Raw genomic sequence first — 17,193 nt, 5'->3', positions numbered from 1 at the left:
AGCGTAGGTATAACTATATCAGAGGGTATTTCGTCAGTCAAGTATAAGTTTATTAAAGTAGTGGCTAAAGCCTAAATACATTGAAAACAGTGGCTTTAAAATAAAAGCAGCTGCTTTTAGTGGCTATTTGTGCACTTCGCCCCCCATCTTTGCACAAGTACACTTTGGGCTCGGTTGGACAATAACCCATTAATTAACCTAAAGCATTTGACTCGCTCAGATTCAACCCAACCCGCTCATTGCCACCCCTATCCATGTCCCAGGCTCGCGATGGTTCATGTTTCCTAATCCCCTTTGCAATGAAGTTCTGATGCTAATTGGTCCTATTTCTATCTCCGTGTTCTCATTATAAATCGAACTCATGAAACTTATGGTGCACTACACGAATTGTTTATTCCAATTAATCCTTGTCGCTTTATCTGTCAAAGGGCATGCAAATTATCTTACGCCAAGCAAGAAGATTTGGTCACTTTTTTTTTTACTATTACCTGCCAATTGAAAATCAAAACCTTGCCGCATGTTTGTTGTCCACAGCCTTGAATGGGGAGAAAAACATACACACCATGAAGCATAAACTAGCTAATATCTCTGTTTTAAAAGGCAGAAATGGAACTCGCCCGGGGCCCGCCCCGGGGCGGAGCACTCGTAAAACGCCCCTGGACTTATGTGTGAGGCTTAGTTCCGTGAGACTTACGCCCCGACCATCGGGGCTTACGCCCTGGACACGCCCGACGCCCAGCGTACTGGGCTCGCCTAATAGAACTTTATGCAATTGTATGTAACTAACCTTGTAAATCCTCAAATTTTCTTAATAAATCGTTGACTATTCAAAATTACTTTTTTCTTAATCATAAATCATTAAGTTGAGAGTATTTTATGTCATAATTAAAATAAAAATTATTGCACGTTATCCACTAAGACTGCTATGATAGTTAATTTTAAATAAATCTTTCATTTAAAAAGTATTTATTTATTAACTTTTGTTTGTCTTTACTATATAATAGCCCGTAATTTTTTCATAATTATTTTTTTAAATATTATTTTTTCACGTTTACGAGAAACAATACTTATTAATTTAATAGCTCAGTAAGCTAGTAACTATTTACAAATAATTAATTATCATGGTATTGTATGGTGAATTATGTGTCACTTTATTAACTTGTTCAAACTTAAAAATAAATAATGCCAGAGAATCATATTTAAATTGTGAATTATGTTTTTATATAAATTCTCTTTCAAATAGAAAGCATATTAAATTAAAGGAGTATTTTAAGAAAAATATCAAATTATAATATCGAAACTCTTTCAAGATTTATTACTCCTTAATTAAGAGATACATATAAGATTTTGTATCAAATACATTACTTTTGATGTTTGAGTTGTAACAACATTGCAGCCAATTTGCGATATATGTCATACTTTTTATATTATTCATAGTTGAATTATAAATTATAAATATTTTAAATAGATTATCTATTATAATTTCATGATTTTAATGTAATTTTTATAATTATTTTTTATGTTATACTATCTTAAAATTCTTGAAATTAGTAAAATTTAAATATCCATGGGACTTACGCCCCATGTCTAAGGGCTTACGCCTCGCCTCGTTTGAAGTAAAACGCCTCGCCTCACGCCCCCGCCTTTTAAGACATTGGCTAATATTATATTTTTGTCATAGTCAGCAATTTATAGAAGTTGATCCGCGAAAATAAATGAAATACTCCTGTGTGAAATAAATTCCGCTGGTTTCACGTGCTTATACTTTTACACAGTTCAGGCAAAAGAACAAAAGTAATTCCAAATAATGCGATGACACAACATTATACTAACTCACACGGAGCATCCCTAATCCCTACATTCAAGTACAAGACCCTATAAAGTCGTAAGCAAGTAGCAGCAGGAGCAAAGCACTATGTGAAGATAACCTTGTGCTAGTGAGATTGCTCTCAGAGATCGGGAAATACAAAATACAAAAGTCTAAAAATAGCCAAGAATAAAGAGGCCTACCCCATACAGAAATTCGCAGTAAAGGTGAAATAAGATTTCAGCGATCGTCTTCTGTTGTTTTTTAAAATACAACCATACAACTGCCAGAGAATAGCAATAACTAAAACGAATTCTACAGAAAATCACTAAGGCCTTCAATTAAAACCCAAATAAAGAACACATCAGATATTATGTGAATGATGGCCTTCCGTGTCTTACGCTCAACTATGAGAGAATGTGAGCTGCACTTATAGTGTCCTTTTAAACATATTTTCTTTTGAAATGCATTTATATCGTCCTTTCATACGTAACAGACCAAATTGAACAAAAGGACAGATAACTCTGAAGGAAAGATTTACACAAAGATTGATCCTTGAACTCATGATTAGCATAACATGAAAAATATGATACAAATGCAAACTATCGCTATTGACCACAACGTGCTCGCTAACTAGAATTGATAGTCCCTATGCATGCGCTAACTTCGCCAAAAGTACCATGTCTAAAATTTTAACATCAAGAGTATCATCAACCTTTACAATCCCGTCAGTGCCATCAACACCAATAAGCTTACCAGTGGCACCACGTTGGGGACCACCCATGATCTTGATCTTATCCGACTTCTTTGGTACAACTATCTCAATTTCAGTTGGGTGTACAATGATAGTGTCACCATTGCCGCTCGATCCAAGACCAACACTACAGGAACCATCCTGCTCCAGCGGCAAGTTAAAGAATGTTGGATTAATTACCGCGCAAAAAGACAAATTATTCTCCTTCAAAAGGAGGTTTTAACTAAGGTTCGCAGCCAGAAGACCAAGAAGCAGAAGAAAAAACCTCTTGAAGTCTGATCAACGCAATCAGTCAATCACCTTCACAGGAATATGTATAACAAGTGCACAAGTATGTTGGTATGCCATGACATGTGTAGCCATTAACATACTTCTATATAAGCTAAAATAAACAGTCTGCTTAACTTTATTGGCTTGTATATATATAATACTGATGACGGAAGAAAATATAAAAAGAAATGGCTTTAAAAAAGACATCTCATGATCTCATCAAAGTTGAAGCGTGAACAGTTTAATGAATTTAAATGCTTGAAAGTTGTGAATATCGTATAGTAATAGAATGATATCAATCATTTTGATACGACTCGAGAGTGTAAGCAAATTGGAGCAGATGGTATATTACAAAGTTCAAGATCTAATCCAGCAAAATCAGAGATGATTAAAATTCATTCTTCTAGCATAAACATCGAACGAGCAATTAAAAGGTACGAATTCAAATACAAATATAAATTATAAGTTCGCCATTTTCACTACCACTGCCTAGGATACCTTGAATAAATATTTAATAATCACTTTCCAAATTAATATTTACACGTTGAATGCATCTGCTTGGGAAGTGGTTAAGAGGTTTCTATGCCCTTCCCAAAGATAACACCCTCTACATGTTAATATTTATCACATGCACACCCATGTCATAGTTTATGAAGCAAATGCCTTCTAAAGGGAAGCCAAATCATCATAGAATATACATACCGCTAGCACGTCATGGACAACTCCAGTGACAGTATCATCATTGGACTTCCGTACATTGACCAAGATATCAGGCAAGACCCAAGGACCTTCAGTATCCCCACCTGCAATTACAAAGTTGCCAACCATTGCTGAAAGTTGAAAACAGCATTATCTAACACTCTACTAGACGACAAGAGTGAAGTTGCATGAGTCTCAATCAAGGATAAGACAGGTTCTCCAACTAACCATCAAGCAAATCCAGTTACAATGATGTTATCATTTACATTTGGGGCCTCACATTTGACTATAGAGATACATCATCATTAATATCAGACATTTTCATGCAACTCTCTTCCTACCGTATAACAGGTAAAACACAAGCCAATAAAGTAAAAGTTTGTATACAACTATCCAAGAGAATCCAGATATATATATATATATATATATATATATATATATATATATATATATATATATCGAGGTGGCAGGTATACCATGGTTATATCTATAACCATGGTATCCGGGCCAGCTAGAGCGCAACTCGACTAATTCCACGGGATACCTGCCACCTCCCACCAGCAACAGGTACCAAGATAATCCACATATATTGAATTTACCAAACTATACACCCAAAGCTTAAATAATAAGATGCATTTGCAATAATGAACAGCATTAAGGTCATTCTCCTCTATGCCTAAGCTTCAAGCTGTAAATACACAACTGTCGGGACTTCTTTGTATTACCCACATTGTGATTTTGATTAATATTAGAGCAATTTTCACATTAACAATCAACAAATATCACTGTGAATATGCAAAAATTTAGCACATAAGCTAAAAGACAAATTTTCAATCTAATACTGCAACGGTCTACTACTGAAACACACTATAAATACCATCAAAAACATGGAAGACATCTACACGCTAAAACATTGAATTAAAATGCATGAACATGAATTACAACGCCCACTAGTTCATCCTTCGGTAAGTGGAAACGAGATCAGCTGATCTCAATAAAATGTTTTATTTTCCTAGAATGTAAGAGATTATGGGTAAAAATAACTAATTCTGCAGCGATCACAAGTTTACCAGCTCAATAGAATAAAATGTTTCTCATTTGATCTTTCATATTATAGTAATTTCTTTTTTGAATGAAGATATATTATAGTAATTTGTAATTCCAAAAGCTACACAAACTATGGTGTCGAGCAGGGAACTCACCTCCTACAGGTGACATCATATCCAGCCCACCACTTCCAGGAGTCATTGGCTGCCCGCCAGGAGTACCAGGTATATATGCTGAGCTCGGTGTCATTGGTGGTTGTCCACCAGGAGTTGACGGCAAGTAAGGACTTGGAGCATTAGCTATATGGAATAAAGGAAAATGGCATTACTTTCTCCAACAAGGACCTGAAAAAGACGATGTAATAGGTTTTCACTCCTGTAAACAGAAACTGTTCATTACCATATGCAGAACCATTGTCTCTTGGGGTCCCAGCATCACTGTAATTACCGCTGGGAGTGTTGGTCCAACCAGAACCAGGAGTAGGTGCTTCATAAGCCCTTGAACGAGGGCTAGATGGCTGAAACATGAAGGAAGTGTCATAATCACATTAAAAGAGAGAACTTTATTTTATATGGAAATAAAGTGGAAAGAATGAAAACCTGATATTGCGGACTTGACCCCCAGGAAGCAGGGTTTCCTTCTTCCCAATTTTCCCTGGTATTTTGCCATGCAACCATTTAATATCAAGAGAACGGAATTGTAACTCACTAAATCTATGACAGTAAAAGCAACAAACTGAAATAGCAAGACTAATCTAAAGGGAGAGCATGTCACTTAAAAGTGTAATCATGAACACAAATGAAGACCAAAAATCAGCACTCAAACTATCTAGCTAAGACAAAGGCTTTCAAGTTCAAGACCAAATCCGATCCTCACCCCTTTATATACAAAGAAAAGAATTTCAGCCATACAAAGAGGAGAAAGTCCCAAATCAAAGTACATGGACAGATCCCTATTTCCATAATGTCATACTTCAAGTAAAGAAAAAGCTCTTTTTCATTTCTTCAAACCTGAGATCAATTAGTTCATGTCAAGTAAGAACTAGACAGATACATGGCCTTCACTACTACAATTTTCAAAAGCTTAAGCCATTTGGATTGTTTCCACCAGTGATATAACATACCTAGGCGGACTCATTGGATTCCATGCTCTGTCACGCATTGGCGTCCTCATGCCATCATGGATAGGTGTTGCTGTAGAGGAAATTGATGAAAAGAGATAAAGTCAAACAAGTGAGAAAAAAAGAGATGAAAAACACCATTGAAACATGGCAGCAGAAAAATGGACCTCCAGGATCTCTCATAGGTGTCATAAATGGGTGGAGTGGAGTCCTTGAAGGATGTGATGGTGTTTCACTTCCCAAACCATATCTAGATGGTTCCCTATAATAAACAGAACAACAGTAAGACGGTGAACACTCAATAACTCAAAGTTTGCAATCGGAAATATATTTACCGGAATGGTGTTGTCACGTTAACATTATCCGCAATATGATTGCGATCAACTGCAGGAAACATTGCAGTCAGCAAAGAATGTAAGCAATCAAAACTTGGAAGAAAAAAATCGAAAAGGAAATTTCTGCCTAAATTTGGATGATTCTGTACAAAAAGGGTCCCTTGTTTATAATGAATCACTTTTGGTCCCCCACCCCCCACCCACCTCAAACCAAAAAAGGAAAAAATAAATGAGGGCAATTACTGACATTGAAAAAACACTTGCCTGTAACAACTTTCATCTGGGCTTCCAGTTCAACACGGACTGAAGTTCCTTTGATATCTTTAACACGCCCCTTACAACCTTTAAATGGCCCAAGACGAATTTTCACATCAGCTCCAATTAAAGCATCATGCCCTCTTCCACCTCTATGCCCTCTTCCATCTAGAGCACACCAAACATAAAAGTTCAGAGACTAATGATTAAATGGAGAACAGCAAAATAAAGATCACAAATGTAACAAATAGCATTTAATATAATAGCCAGATGATCAGATGGACTCCACAGGGGGGAATAAAATTTAAAAAGAAATAACTTAAAACATCAAGATAGCACCATTATCAGAAACTTACAGCTCATAGGTGGGCCACCTCTAAAAGATCTTGTTGGAGATTGAGGAGCACGTGGTGGAGTTCTGAGATTCGCAAATCTTGATGAGAATGGGTTACCCTAGAGGAGTTCCATTGCAAGCACAAAATTCAGCCCGCAAAACAATAGTTAAGATAGAATTGCAAGATCAAGAATGAGCTCAAACTTCAAGAAGCAAGAAAATACAGACATACATTTCGATCACCATTCGCCCGCGAGCCACCAATCAACACACAAGATTGAGTTTTGGCACAAATATAACCAGCATGCTCAAGGTGATGGCGATCATAAATAAAAACAATTCCTCTGAAGATGTGTTCTACAGGACCTTGTTTTCCCTACAAGTAACAGGAATGGTTATGATGAAAACAAACACCATGTGTGATCAATGTTAGTAACAAGAAAATCTTTTGAAACGCCAATTACTCACTTTGCAAGGACCCTCAAGAACTTTTACCACGTCTTTCACCGCTAACTGGTTCTTAAACCGATCTTGGGCATTCCCTTTCTTCTCAATTTTCCCTTTGATCTCTCTAAGTCTAACAAGTGCTACCTCAGGTCTATCAGGTACACCCTTAAGGACCTATAATATCACTCAAATGTGAGCAACACAATTAACAGAATAATCCAACCTCAAAACTATAGTATTCACCTGGAAGGCTTCACTGTCTACACGTATAATCACGCCAAAACTCTTATTGCTGCACAAAAAGTAATCAATTTAGAAAATTAGTTATTGGTTCGAAAAGGACTAAACTGTTTAATGTTACTCTTATAACAAAAAAGTGCTTACTCTAGTATTACAAGGTCATGGAGCTCATACTCCCCAATACGAGTGAGACCAGATGTTACTTCAGAGCTCTCAACAACATTATCAGCAAATACACGGAGCTGCAGATATAAAAAAGCATATGGCATATATCAGCATTATTCTGAAGGACTTCAGATTAGAGACTCAAATTACCAGACTTCCTCAACTTACAAGCTCCTTGGTTGTATCGGATACCAAGTTTACCACATGCCCCTCAACAGAAACAACCATACCGGTTGCACCTTCAGATGAACCAGATATTACTTTCACGTGATTTCCGGGCTCAAAGTACTTGCAGAGCTCTTTCTCACCAACAGCCAGAGTATCCTGCCAAAGTCAGGGAAACACGTTGATGAAAAATATAGTACTCACTCCTTCTGAGACACTTGATGAATGAATGACACATATTTAACACGTATTTAAAGAAGGGGGAATACTATCCACCTGAAGATCTTTCACACTTGGTCTGATATGAACAGTATTTTCCTCAACTTTCTCAACACATCCTTTCAAGTTCTTGAGATCCCCCTTCACCACAATAACGCGGTCACCCTTCATAAAATGACCTTTCTTTCGGTTGGCAAACAAAGTAGATAGACTAGCCATATCACCATCCCCACCCTCACCAGGTTGGCGAAACTTCTCAAGTTCATCAAAACTTGGCTGTACGTTCATGGTGCTGATTGATTTCATTGCTACTGTCTTATATAAGAAACCATCTTTGAACAGCATACCTCCAATATTCTCAAAATAGTCACCTGACTGGTGTCGCTTACGCTCTACACGTATATTCATTTCTCTGCAGCCAATGAGAAACAAATTTAACAATTCTATAAAGACCATGGGTTGTGCTCTTGCTGAAACAAGACGCCAAGGAACAATTACCTAGCTTCATCAATATTCATAAAGCGTGGCGGAGGAATAAATGCCTTTTTCTTTTGAACTTCCCTTCCTTCCTACAAAAACAGTGTCAACAAAAGCAAGGCAGCATATCAACTGGCTCTTAGGACATCAATATTTCTTTTGAACAGGTAAGCAAAATTTTTAGTAATGCTCTACAAAAGGTGTATAAGTCGGCTAGGTACTAACGATCCTTATAATGAGATTAGGAAGTCAAAAAGTTCTTACAACATTGACATTTAACAATCATGTATCTCAAGAATACTGAACCTATTAGTCTCTCCAGCCAAATAAAGGCCTAGTAAATGTCAAAATACAAGAATCCATCAAGTAAACATACCAACTTGTTAGAGAGAGCCTGTAAGTCAATCCGTGGAATTAATTTTACAGTGACCCTCTGTGTGTCATAATATACATCCACAACCTACAAAGCAGAATCATGGAATGTCAGATGAGACGTCAAATTTACTCATTGAAACACATAATGTAGAGTACTGGACAACCTTCGCAAGGTCTCCCTTGTAAGTTCCCGTCTTCATTCTGACCCAAGTATCCCTCGTAAGATCAACCGCTTTGCTTTCAACGGAAAGGACATCAGTCATCTCTTTGATAGGAACTAGTGTTACTTTTTGGGCATATATACTGCGCATACCCTTGCAAGCCTGTAGCAGCCAGCGTACAAATAATCGGTTATTGTTACTCGACAGACGCATTACTTTGTATGGAACATTAATGCTCTAATTTGAGTCATAACGATGCATAATGTATCCTCTTATAATGTACCTCCCTCACGTGGGCTTCTTTGTCTGCTTCTATGTATATATAGCCCTGAAGATGATCAAGGGCTACAACTGATCTAATTTGCAATTCTGATCCTCTATCAATCGCCTTTTGCATTAGGCAAACAGCGACCTCCCTCTCATGACCAATCTACAAAATACGATGTAGAAATAAATAAGAAGATTAAATGTTTCAGGTTAAAAACAAAAAACAAAAAGATAAAATGCTGAACGCTAAGGCAGCCTGCCAATATCTTACCCCACATTTCACTATCCACAACTTAGGATCCCTGACAGATGGCAAGAGAGCTTGCTGCTCAACTTCTGTTGCTTCCTCATCATACTCCACATGAGCTGACCTCGCATATCTTTGCTGAATGCTTCTCGTAAGCTCCTCAAGGTCTTCTTCTTGGTCATCATGTGGCAACATCCGGTGACGATATTCACGTCTGGCACCATCCTCATCAGGTATCTCCGCTCCACCATCTACTATGAAATCTGCAAACCGAAAAATCTAACAATCAACACCAACCAAAAAAAGCCATGCAGGGAGAGATACAGAAGAATAGAAAAGCTCAAACCTATTAACATTAATTAACAACAAAGTGTCTGATAGGTTCATTCAAGTTAGACAAAAATTCACGCCCCACTAGCTTGGAACTCATAAATTGGAAAACAAAATTCAGCAACCACAAAGTGGACTGCACATAAACTATATGGAGTATTTCCTACTGAAGATTTCCCTGAGCTGATGCCACTGTCTACAAAAGTTAAACAAAAGAGGATGTGTCTCAAATAATTTCCTTTTCAGCCAATGGTGTCAAATATAACCAAACCATTTGGCTGCTGCCCAATGCTTACGCTGTTGTGTCAAATAATACCCCTTAAGCTGATGGCACTGTGTTGTCAGTGAAGGCAGAGAGGATCTGTGTCAAACAATTTCCTTTCAGCCAATGGTAAATATAACCAAACCATATGATCCCAGACTCGGTCAATCCCAAGTACCTTAAGTTCGTGAGGAACATTTCAGCAAAAAATTCTCTTTAACCACGACCTAGACATGTTTTAACGGCCAAGCAATCCGGGACAACTGTCTCAAACTATTAGCAAAAGTAAGTCACCACGCTCATGGCGCAACCCCTTTTAGAGGTTCTCCTACATCAAGGTTGAGGTTCCCAAAGTTTCGTACGTTCACCTCAAGAAAGAAACTATCCAACCTCTACAATAAATCACCTCATCAAAATCCAGTTCAGACACTATATATAAACCAATTTTCAATGTTTACCATTCCCAACATACGCTTTTTCTTTCTTTTCCAATGGTTGTGACAATATCTAGCTTATGCCAACAATAATATTAAAACAAATAGCTAAAACCATCGCACCACCATTCAATAGGTTCTAGAAGATAATAATCTGACAATTGTGCATGAATTCTAGGAAAAAGAGCCTCAGACGAACATTTGTTAATAATGTCGAATTAAAAAAGGCAATCTGGGGCACTACGCACCCTTTATGTCCGGGTCTGGGGGAGGACCGGACCACATTGGGTCTTATTGTACGCGGTCTCACCTTGCATTTCTGCATGAGGTTGTTCCCACAGCTTGAACCCAGTGACCTCCGAGTCACACGACAACTTTTACCATTGCGCCAACGCACTACTATATTATATCTTCAGGAGACATGATCTATTTGAAACTCTCATATTGGTAGTGTGAAAAGCTCATCTTCAATAAAATGAGATTTTGCACATTAAACATGTTACATTTATGTGCAAGAAAGCAATATGGCTTGTTTGTGAGTTGATTATATTTCTGGAAGCAAACGTCCACATTCATATTTTCAACGTTTAATTTCCATATCCGACAGATTCCATGAGAAATTCTTTTGAAAATTTTGGGGGTACTCAAATATTTAAGTTATCACGAATACACTCAACTCTATTCTTGGTAAAGTGTCCAAAGGTTTCTCTCTTTTTCCTTTTTTTTTTTGACATAATGGTAGATATTCTCTGTCTGTCTCCCTTTTAATCCCTGTGTATCTGTATCATTACGCATTCAAATGCTTGGACTCATTGGTCTATTGTATCTTGCTCTTCCAAAGGTACGACAGGGAAGAAGAGAAAAGTTCGAACCACGTTTTTTTCATCCGAAGCAATAGGAAGGTAAATGAAACTTCTCAACAGACATCTGGTTTGCTTGGAAAAAAGCAGTACAACACGTATTGATAGGATTAGAGAAAAACAGTAAACTACCAATAAAATAGACCCAAGTGCATAGTACAAGTCACCTAACTTTCTGTACAATTTGGAAATGCATTGTTCGTCCTTCTTGAACATTTATATATAGTTATTAGTACGAGGTAGGACGAACACAGCCCTGAGTTGTTGTACTTAATTCCCTGTGTATCAGTATCATTACGCATTCAAATGCTTGGACTCATTGGTCTATTGTATCTTGCTCTTCCAAAGGTACAGTATGGATATGTGCTTTGTAGCTTTTAACCATGTGATGGTGGTTAATGTTAGTTTTCAACTGCCAAAGACGAAACCGATTAGCTGCAAATTTATCACATGTAAGCAAATTAAGCATTCTTCCCTCTTCTTTCTAGATTGTACATAATATGTCAAAATATTGACATGATAGTGTTTTAAACTCATTGTGACCTTTGTGAGAGTGTATTTAGCCATTTAGCCAAACTTATAATTATGTAAATTGAGTCACCAATACTACAGCTTCGACGATCCCACAATTTCGTGCGACCTAATCTATTGCCACGATCTGCTATTTCGTATCACTTTGGGGCGCTAATGTTGCTCATTCAATCAGATCACGGGATTGCTCTATATCCTGATTTAGCAATCATTTTATCTCATAAAATGCAAACAAAAAGTTGTCTCATTAGCTTCCTCTGTGACCAGAGAGAGGATGGTATCAGGGATCTCACCTTCAAGCAGTGAACAACCTTTTTAGGGACAAGTTCATTTTCCAGTTACTCAATATCGAATGGTGTGAAGCAACTTCACCATCCAATTGATTCCCTAAAATCTGATTACAGAAGGCAAACTAGGACAGGTTGATCGATCCAGGCAACCATACATGAATTTTACCGCCAGAGGTTAGCTCAATTGGCAAAGGTTGAGGACTTGTATCTTTGGTCACAGGTTCGAGCCTTGCAACTAGCAATCAACTGTGGTGTATAAGTGGAGAAGGGTAGAGGGGCAAGCCCATCATCCTCGAGTTTCGGAGGCTTCAGTTGGCCCAAAAGGGTCGGCTCTAGATGAATTTCTCGGTCATCAAAGAACAAATCATTACATGGATTCCCTAAAATCTGATTACAGAAGGCAAACTAGGACAGGTTGAACGATCCAGGCAACCATACATGAATTCTACCACCAGAGGTTAGCTCAATTGGCAAAGGTTGAGGACTTGTATCTTTGGTCATAGATTCGAGCCTTGCAACTAGCAAATCAACTCTGGTGTATAAGTGGAGAAGGGTAGAGGGGCAAGCCCATCATCCTCGAGTTTCGGAGGCTTCAGTTGGCCCAAAAGGGTCGGCTCTAGATGAATTTCTCGGTCATCAAAGAACAAATCATTACATGGATTCTAAGAGAAAGACATATCTGTGATTTCAGCTAATTATGCACTGCTAATTGAAATATTATCGACATACTCTTTCTTGATAGTTAAATTATAATACTGGTCTATGGTCTAAGGGGATGATACATGTATATACCCATGTAATATAGACACCAAAAAATGGTGTTCAAGTAAACCCAAATAAACACCCACATAAAACCTCCTTGTGATGCCTTCTACTGAATCACTTACTTTATCAAAAATACACCAACATAAAATCTGCACACAAACACCTAAGTGGTATTTGAACAGACCAAAAGACCAAACAAAAACAAAAGACAGTCCTTCATACCCCCTTACAGAACTTAATTAGCCTTTTCACAATCAGTTGCAATGTTCTCTTTCTCCTTACCACATTAATTTGGACTGGTCTCACTTCATATGGCGCTTATTAAAATGTGTTTTCAATTCTCGAGCCAGTGTCCTTTACTTCATGCCCCTGATATTTTAGTAACATTCTTTTCCGGGACCCCGGTAATTATGGCTTTTTCCCTTTTTGCTGACAATTATGCATGCATTTTGTTTTTTCTCTTGGACCTACTAAGCTTCAGATAAATCTACTCAGGGTACCCAATCTCAAAGCTCCATGGTCTTATCTTAAACTCGGCTTTCCCAAATAACCATAATCATAAATTCATAATAATAAGAGGCTAAGAGTAACGGTTTGATCTTCAATGTTGTCTTGTGAATTTTTGCAGATTCTTAGGTGCTTTATATAGCTTTACCTTAGCGGTCAGTCTTGGAAATGTCAAATATAAAATCCGGTGCTGCTTTTTTCTTTACTGTTTCCTCTTCTTTCAGTTTATTCTGCTCAAATTGGGACCTAATTTATCTCCAACACTTTATTCCTCTTTGTGAAACATGTGTTACTTCATTTGCACTCTTATTCAACCTTTACCTTGTCTTGAGGGTTATTTAGTTTTTGCTACCAAATTTATAGGCAAAAAACCTCAATGATAAATCTAATGTGGTTTTTTCCTAATTTATCTAGAGTTGTTGTTTCCTCTTTGTGAAGCATGTGTTACTTCTTGCATACTCTTATTCAAACTTTGTACCTTGTCTTGAGGGGTCTATTTATTTCTTGCTACCAAATTTATAGGGAAGACACCTCAATGATAAATCTAATGTAATTTTTTTCCTAATTTATCTAAAGTAGTTTCCTCTTTGTGAAACATGTGCTACTTCTTGCCGACTCTTACAATCCGCTTGTCCATAAGAAATTTTTCCTTTTTTCCCGAACTCATCTTCAAATTATTGTTTGGTTATAAATTGGACTGAATTTTTGAAGATGAGTTTCAGAAATTTTTGAAGATGAATTTCAAGTTTAAAAAGTGGTAAAGTAAACAATGTAGTTCCTCACAAAAGTACAACATTTTCCCAAGTCAGATACATGTCCAAACACAATATCAAATTTCAAAAGCACTTCCTCAACTTAACTACAAAAATTACTTTTTTCAAATTTTACATTTTTCTATGTCCAAAAGCCCTACTTATTCAACCTATGTACCTTGTCTTTAGCGGTTATTTATTTTTTGCTAACAAATTTATAGGTAAAACACCTCAATGATAAATCTATGTATCCTTCTCTATTTCCTGTTTTCTGTGCTTCAGCATCCATCCTTGTTCTACAGTCAATAGACAAGGACTGTGCCACAAAATCCTTGTACTAACTACAGAAAAGCTGAATTTTCTTTCTCAGGTTATAGTTGCAGTCACATAATAGTTATGGATACCTTCTCCTTAATTCCTTACCACACGCTTGCACCATATTCCACTAGTCCCAATCCTCCTATACATCAGTAATAACAACTACGCCTCAGTCCAAGCAGGTAGGGGTCGGCGATATGAATCCCCGTTCCTTTCATTTAGCTCAACTCATCATCATTACCAAAATAAATAAAAATACAAGTAACCAATATATATATATATATATATATATATATATATATATATATATACATGGTAATAATAATAGAAGTTCTCTATCCGGTCTAAAACATACTCCCAACTAGTAGGTATCACCTATACGGATTTTTCTCTTCCATTATGCCTATCTTTAGCTAAGTCTATATTGATTCCAAGGATTTGTAGATCTTTCGAGATAACTTCCTTCCATGTGATTTTAGGTCTACCCATCCCTTTTCACGCATTCCCCCACCATGGTTTCACACCTACATACTGGTGCATCTGTAGGTCGACGCCGGACATGACCAAACCATCTCAAGCGGCCTTCTCTCATTTTATTCTCAATATGTGCTACTTGCACCTTCTAGCGAATGTGGTCATTTTATATCTTATCTTATCTTGTGTGACCGCACATCTATCTTAGCATTCGCATTTCCGCAACACTCATCTTGTGGATATGTTGAACTTTAGCCGCCTAACATTCACTACCATATAACATAATTGGTCTATAGTTGTTCTACATAACTTAACTTTCACCTTGGTAGGCATCGTTCTATCACATCACACCCTGGTAACACTTCTTCATTTCAACCATCCAGTTTTAATCCTAAAGTAACATCTTCATCAATCATTCCATTCTATTGAAATAATGAGTCTAGATATCTAAACTGTTTGCATTTTGGCACTGCAATTCCATCTAGTATCACCTTAACTTCGCTCTTCTCATGCTAACTAAACTTGCAATACATGTAACCAGTCTTACCTTTACTTATCTTAAAACCTTACTCTCTAAGGTGCTTCTCGATAACTCAAGCTTTCGATTAACACCCTCGCTAGTTTCGTCAATTAGCACAATATTATCAACAAATAGCATACACCATGAGACCTCATCTTGTATTTTGTCGGTTAGCTCATTATATACATCAATGCTTGAACAAAGATACAAGCCCAAAATTTCTATATTACAGCACCAGTCCTAGGCAAGTGAAACCTCTTCAACTTGCCATACACCAACTCTTGCCACATCTAACTTTCCTTAAAAAAAACATCATCAACTCTCTCTATTACCACATCAACTATAGGTTATACTACATACTTTTCCTCACGCCTATGATTATTCGTCACATATACTCGCCTATGGTATATACAAGCGCTCCACGTTTTCATATCACCAAAACAATATATACTATCATTAAGGTGGTGGCTTTTGTATGCAGTTATCCCCTTTTTTCTTTTAATAAAATTATTAACCTTATCAAAAAAGAAAATGAGGTGGCGTTTTGTAGTCTGTATTGAAGAGGCTGAAGCTCTGTGAAATCAAGAATGAAATTTGAACTTTGAACTTAGAGAAATTTTGTTTTTTCAACTTGAAGTTGTGTCATAAGTTTCTCAAATCATCTTCTTCCACCGAAAAAACTATAACAATCCAAACACAACTTTAACTTCCACAAACTTTTTTCGGTTTCAGTTTCAAATGATATTTTCCAACTTAAACTTCAAATAAATGTTCAAAGGAACCCTAAATATCAAAGCAGAGCTCTCTCTACCTATCCTCCCAATCCTACTTCATCTGCTCATCCACAAATTTCAACAAAACATTATTTTCAATACATATTTATGATGAACTCTTCATTCTTCGATGCAGGCAAATTAGTAAATGAACAGAATAAAACAAATTAACGACCAAAATAAAACTGTAGATAGTAAGTCTAACCGTCTTCGCCTTCTTCCTCCTCCTCGTCCTCATCACTATCTACAGCAGCTTCGAGATCGAAAAATTCTGAACCAGTCCTCCTTTTAGGGCGTCGTCTACCGCCGCCGCCGCCGCCATAATCCTCATCATCGTCGTCTTCTTCTTCATCATCATCTTCCTCCGCCACGTCATCAATAAAATCTGATCTACGCCGTTTGCGTCCAGACTTTCCTCTATGATCATCTTCTTCTTCCTCCTCTTCGTCCTCCTCTTCGTACACGTCTTCCTCTTCCTCCTCCGGTTCCACGTCGTCATCGTCGTAGTCCCGTTGCCGCGGCATAGTGTGAATTCCGCCGAATTTGGAGAGTTTTGTGGAGTTATAGGGAGGTTTCGATAATTCTTTGTAGGTGTAGGTGTAGAGTATGGAGGGGTTCTCTGGATGTATAGGGTAATGGAACCCTAGGTGAGAGAAGAGAAGATTTGAGAGTGAAAAGGGAAAATGGTGAGTGGCGGTGAGAGAGACAGTGCGTTTGGGCCTCTGAGTCTATTGGGCTCTATGTTTCTTTTCTCACAATTGGGCTCAATGTTGATAGCTAGCGACTCTTTGGGCGAAGTGCACAAATAGGAGAAAGGAATTTTTACATTCCTATGCCATATTGGAAACTATATTACCCTCAATGTTTAAGGTTTTTACATTTAGTATACATAATTACCAATTCTATACCATAAGATGTTTTAACTGTACATTAATTGTACCTTATATCACTCCTTAAGTTATGGTACCGTATATTACTCCATATCCCCCCCAC

General features: G+C 37.3%; 1 protein-coding gene across 1 annotated transcript; it reads right to left on the bottom strand.

Moving 5' to 3' along the window:
• LOC109206732 (putative transcription elongation factor SPT5 homolog 1) lies at positions 2,310-16,906 on the bottom strand. Its single transcript, XM_019369591.1, has 22 exons — positions 16,406-16,906; positions 9,409-9,647; positions 9,154-9,300; positions 8,874-9,032; positions 8,711-8,794; positions 8,356-8,426; positions 7,915-8,269; positions 7,642-7,797; positions 7,453-7,550; positions 7,312-7,360; positions 7,090-7,242; positions 6,854-6,997; positions 6,644-6,740; positions 6,297-6,455; positions 6,033-6,081; positions 5,865-5,959; positions 5,701-5,770; positions 5,177-5,231; positions 4,977-5,094; positions 4,733-4,876; positions 3,534-3,634; positions 2,310-2,702 (listed from the first exon to the last, which is right to left on the bottom strand). The coding sequence occupies exons 1-22, from the start codon at positions 16,722-16,724 to the stop codon at positions 2,457-2,459; spliced, it is 3,108 nt and encodes a 1,035-aa protein (XP_019225136.1). The 5' UTR covers positions 16,725-16,906; the 3' UTR covers positions 2,310-2,456.

This window comes from Nicotiana attenuata, chromosome 2, assembly GCF_001879085.1.
Source record: "Nicotiana attenuata strain UT chromosome 2, NIATTr2, whole genome shotgun sequence".
In the NCBI taxonomy this organism is placed as follows: domain Eukaryota; kingdom Viridiplantae; phylum Streptophyta; class Magnoliopsida; order Solanales; family Solanaceae; genus Nicotiana; species Nicotiana attenuata.
Note: the sequence above shows the minus strand (reverse complement) of the source record. Positions and strands in the feature narration are given on the sequence as shown.

Excerpts from the sequence above, each read along its gene's own strand:
- LOC109206732 (XM_019369591.1), bottom strand. The coding sequence starts at position 16,724 with ATGCCGCGGCAACGGGACTACGACGATGACGACGTGGAACCGGAGGAG. Across the intron at positions 6,082-6,296 it reads CCAGATGAAAGTTGTTACAG|TTGATCGCAATCATATTGCG; the intron begins GCAAGTGTTTTT and ends TGTTTCCTGCAG. Across the intron at positions 5,960-6,032 it reads AACGTGACAACACCATTCCG|GGAACCATCTAGATATGGTT; the intron begins GTAAATATATTT and ends TGTTTATTATAG.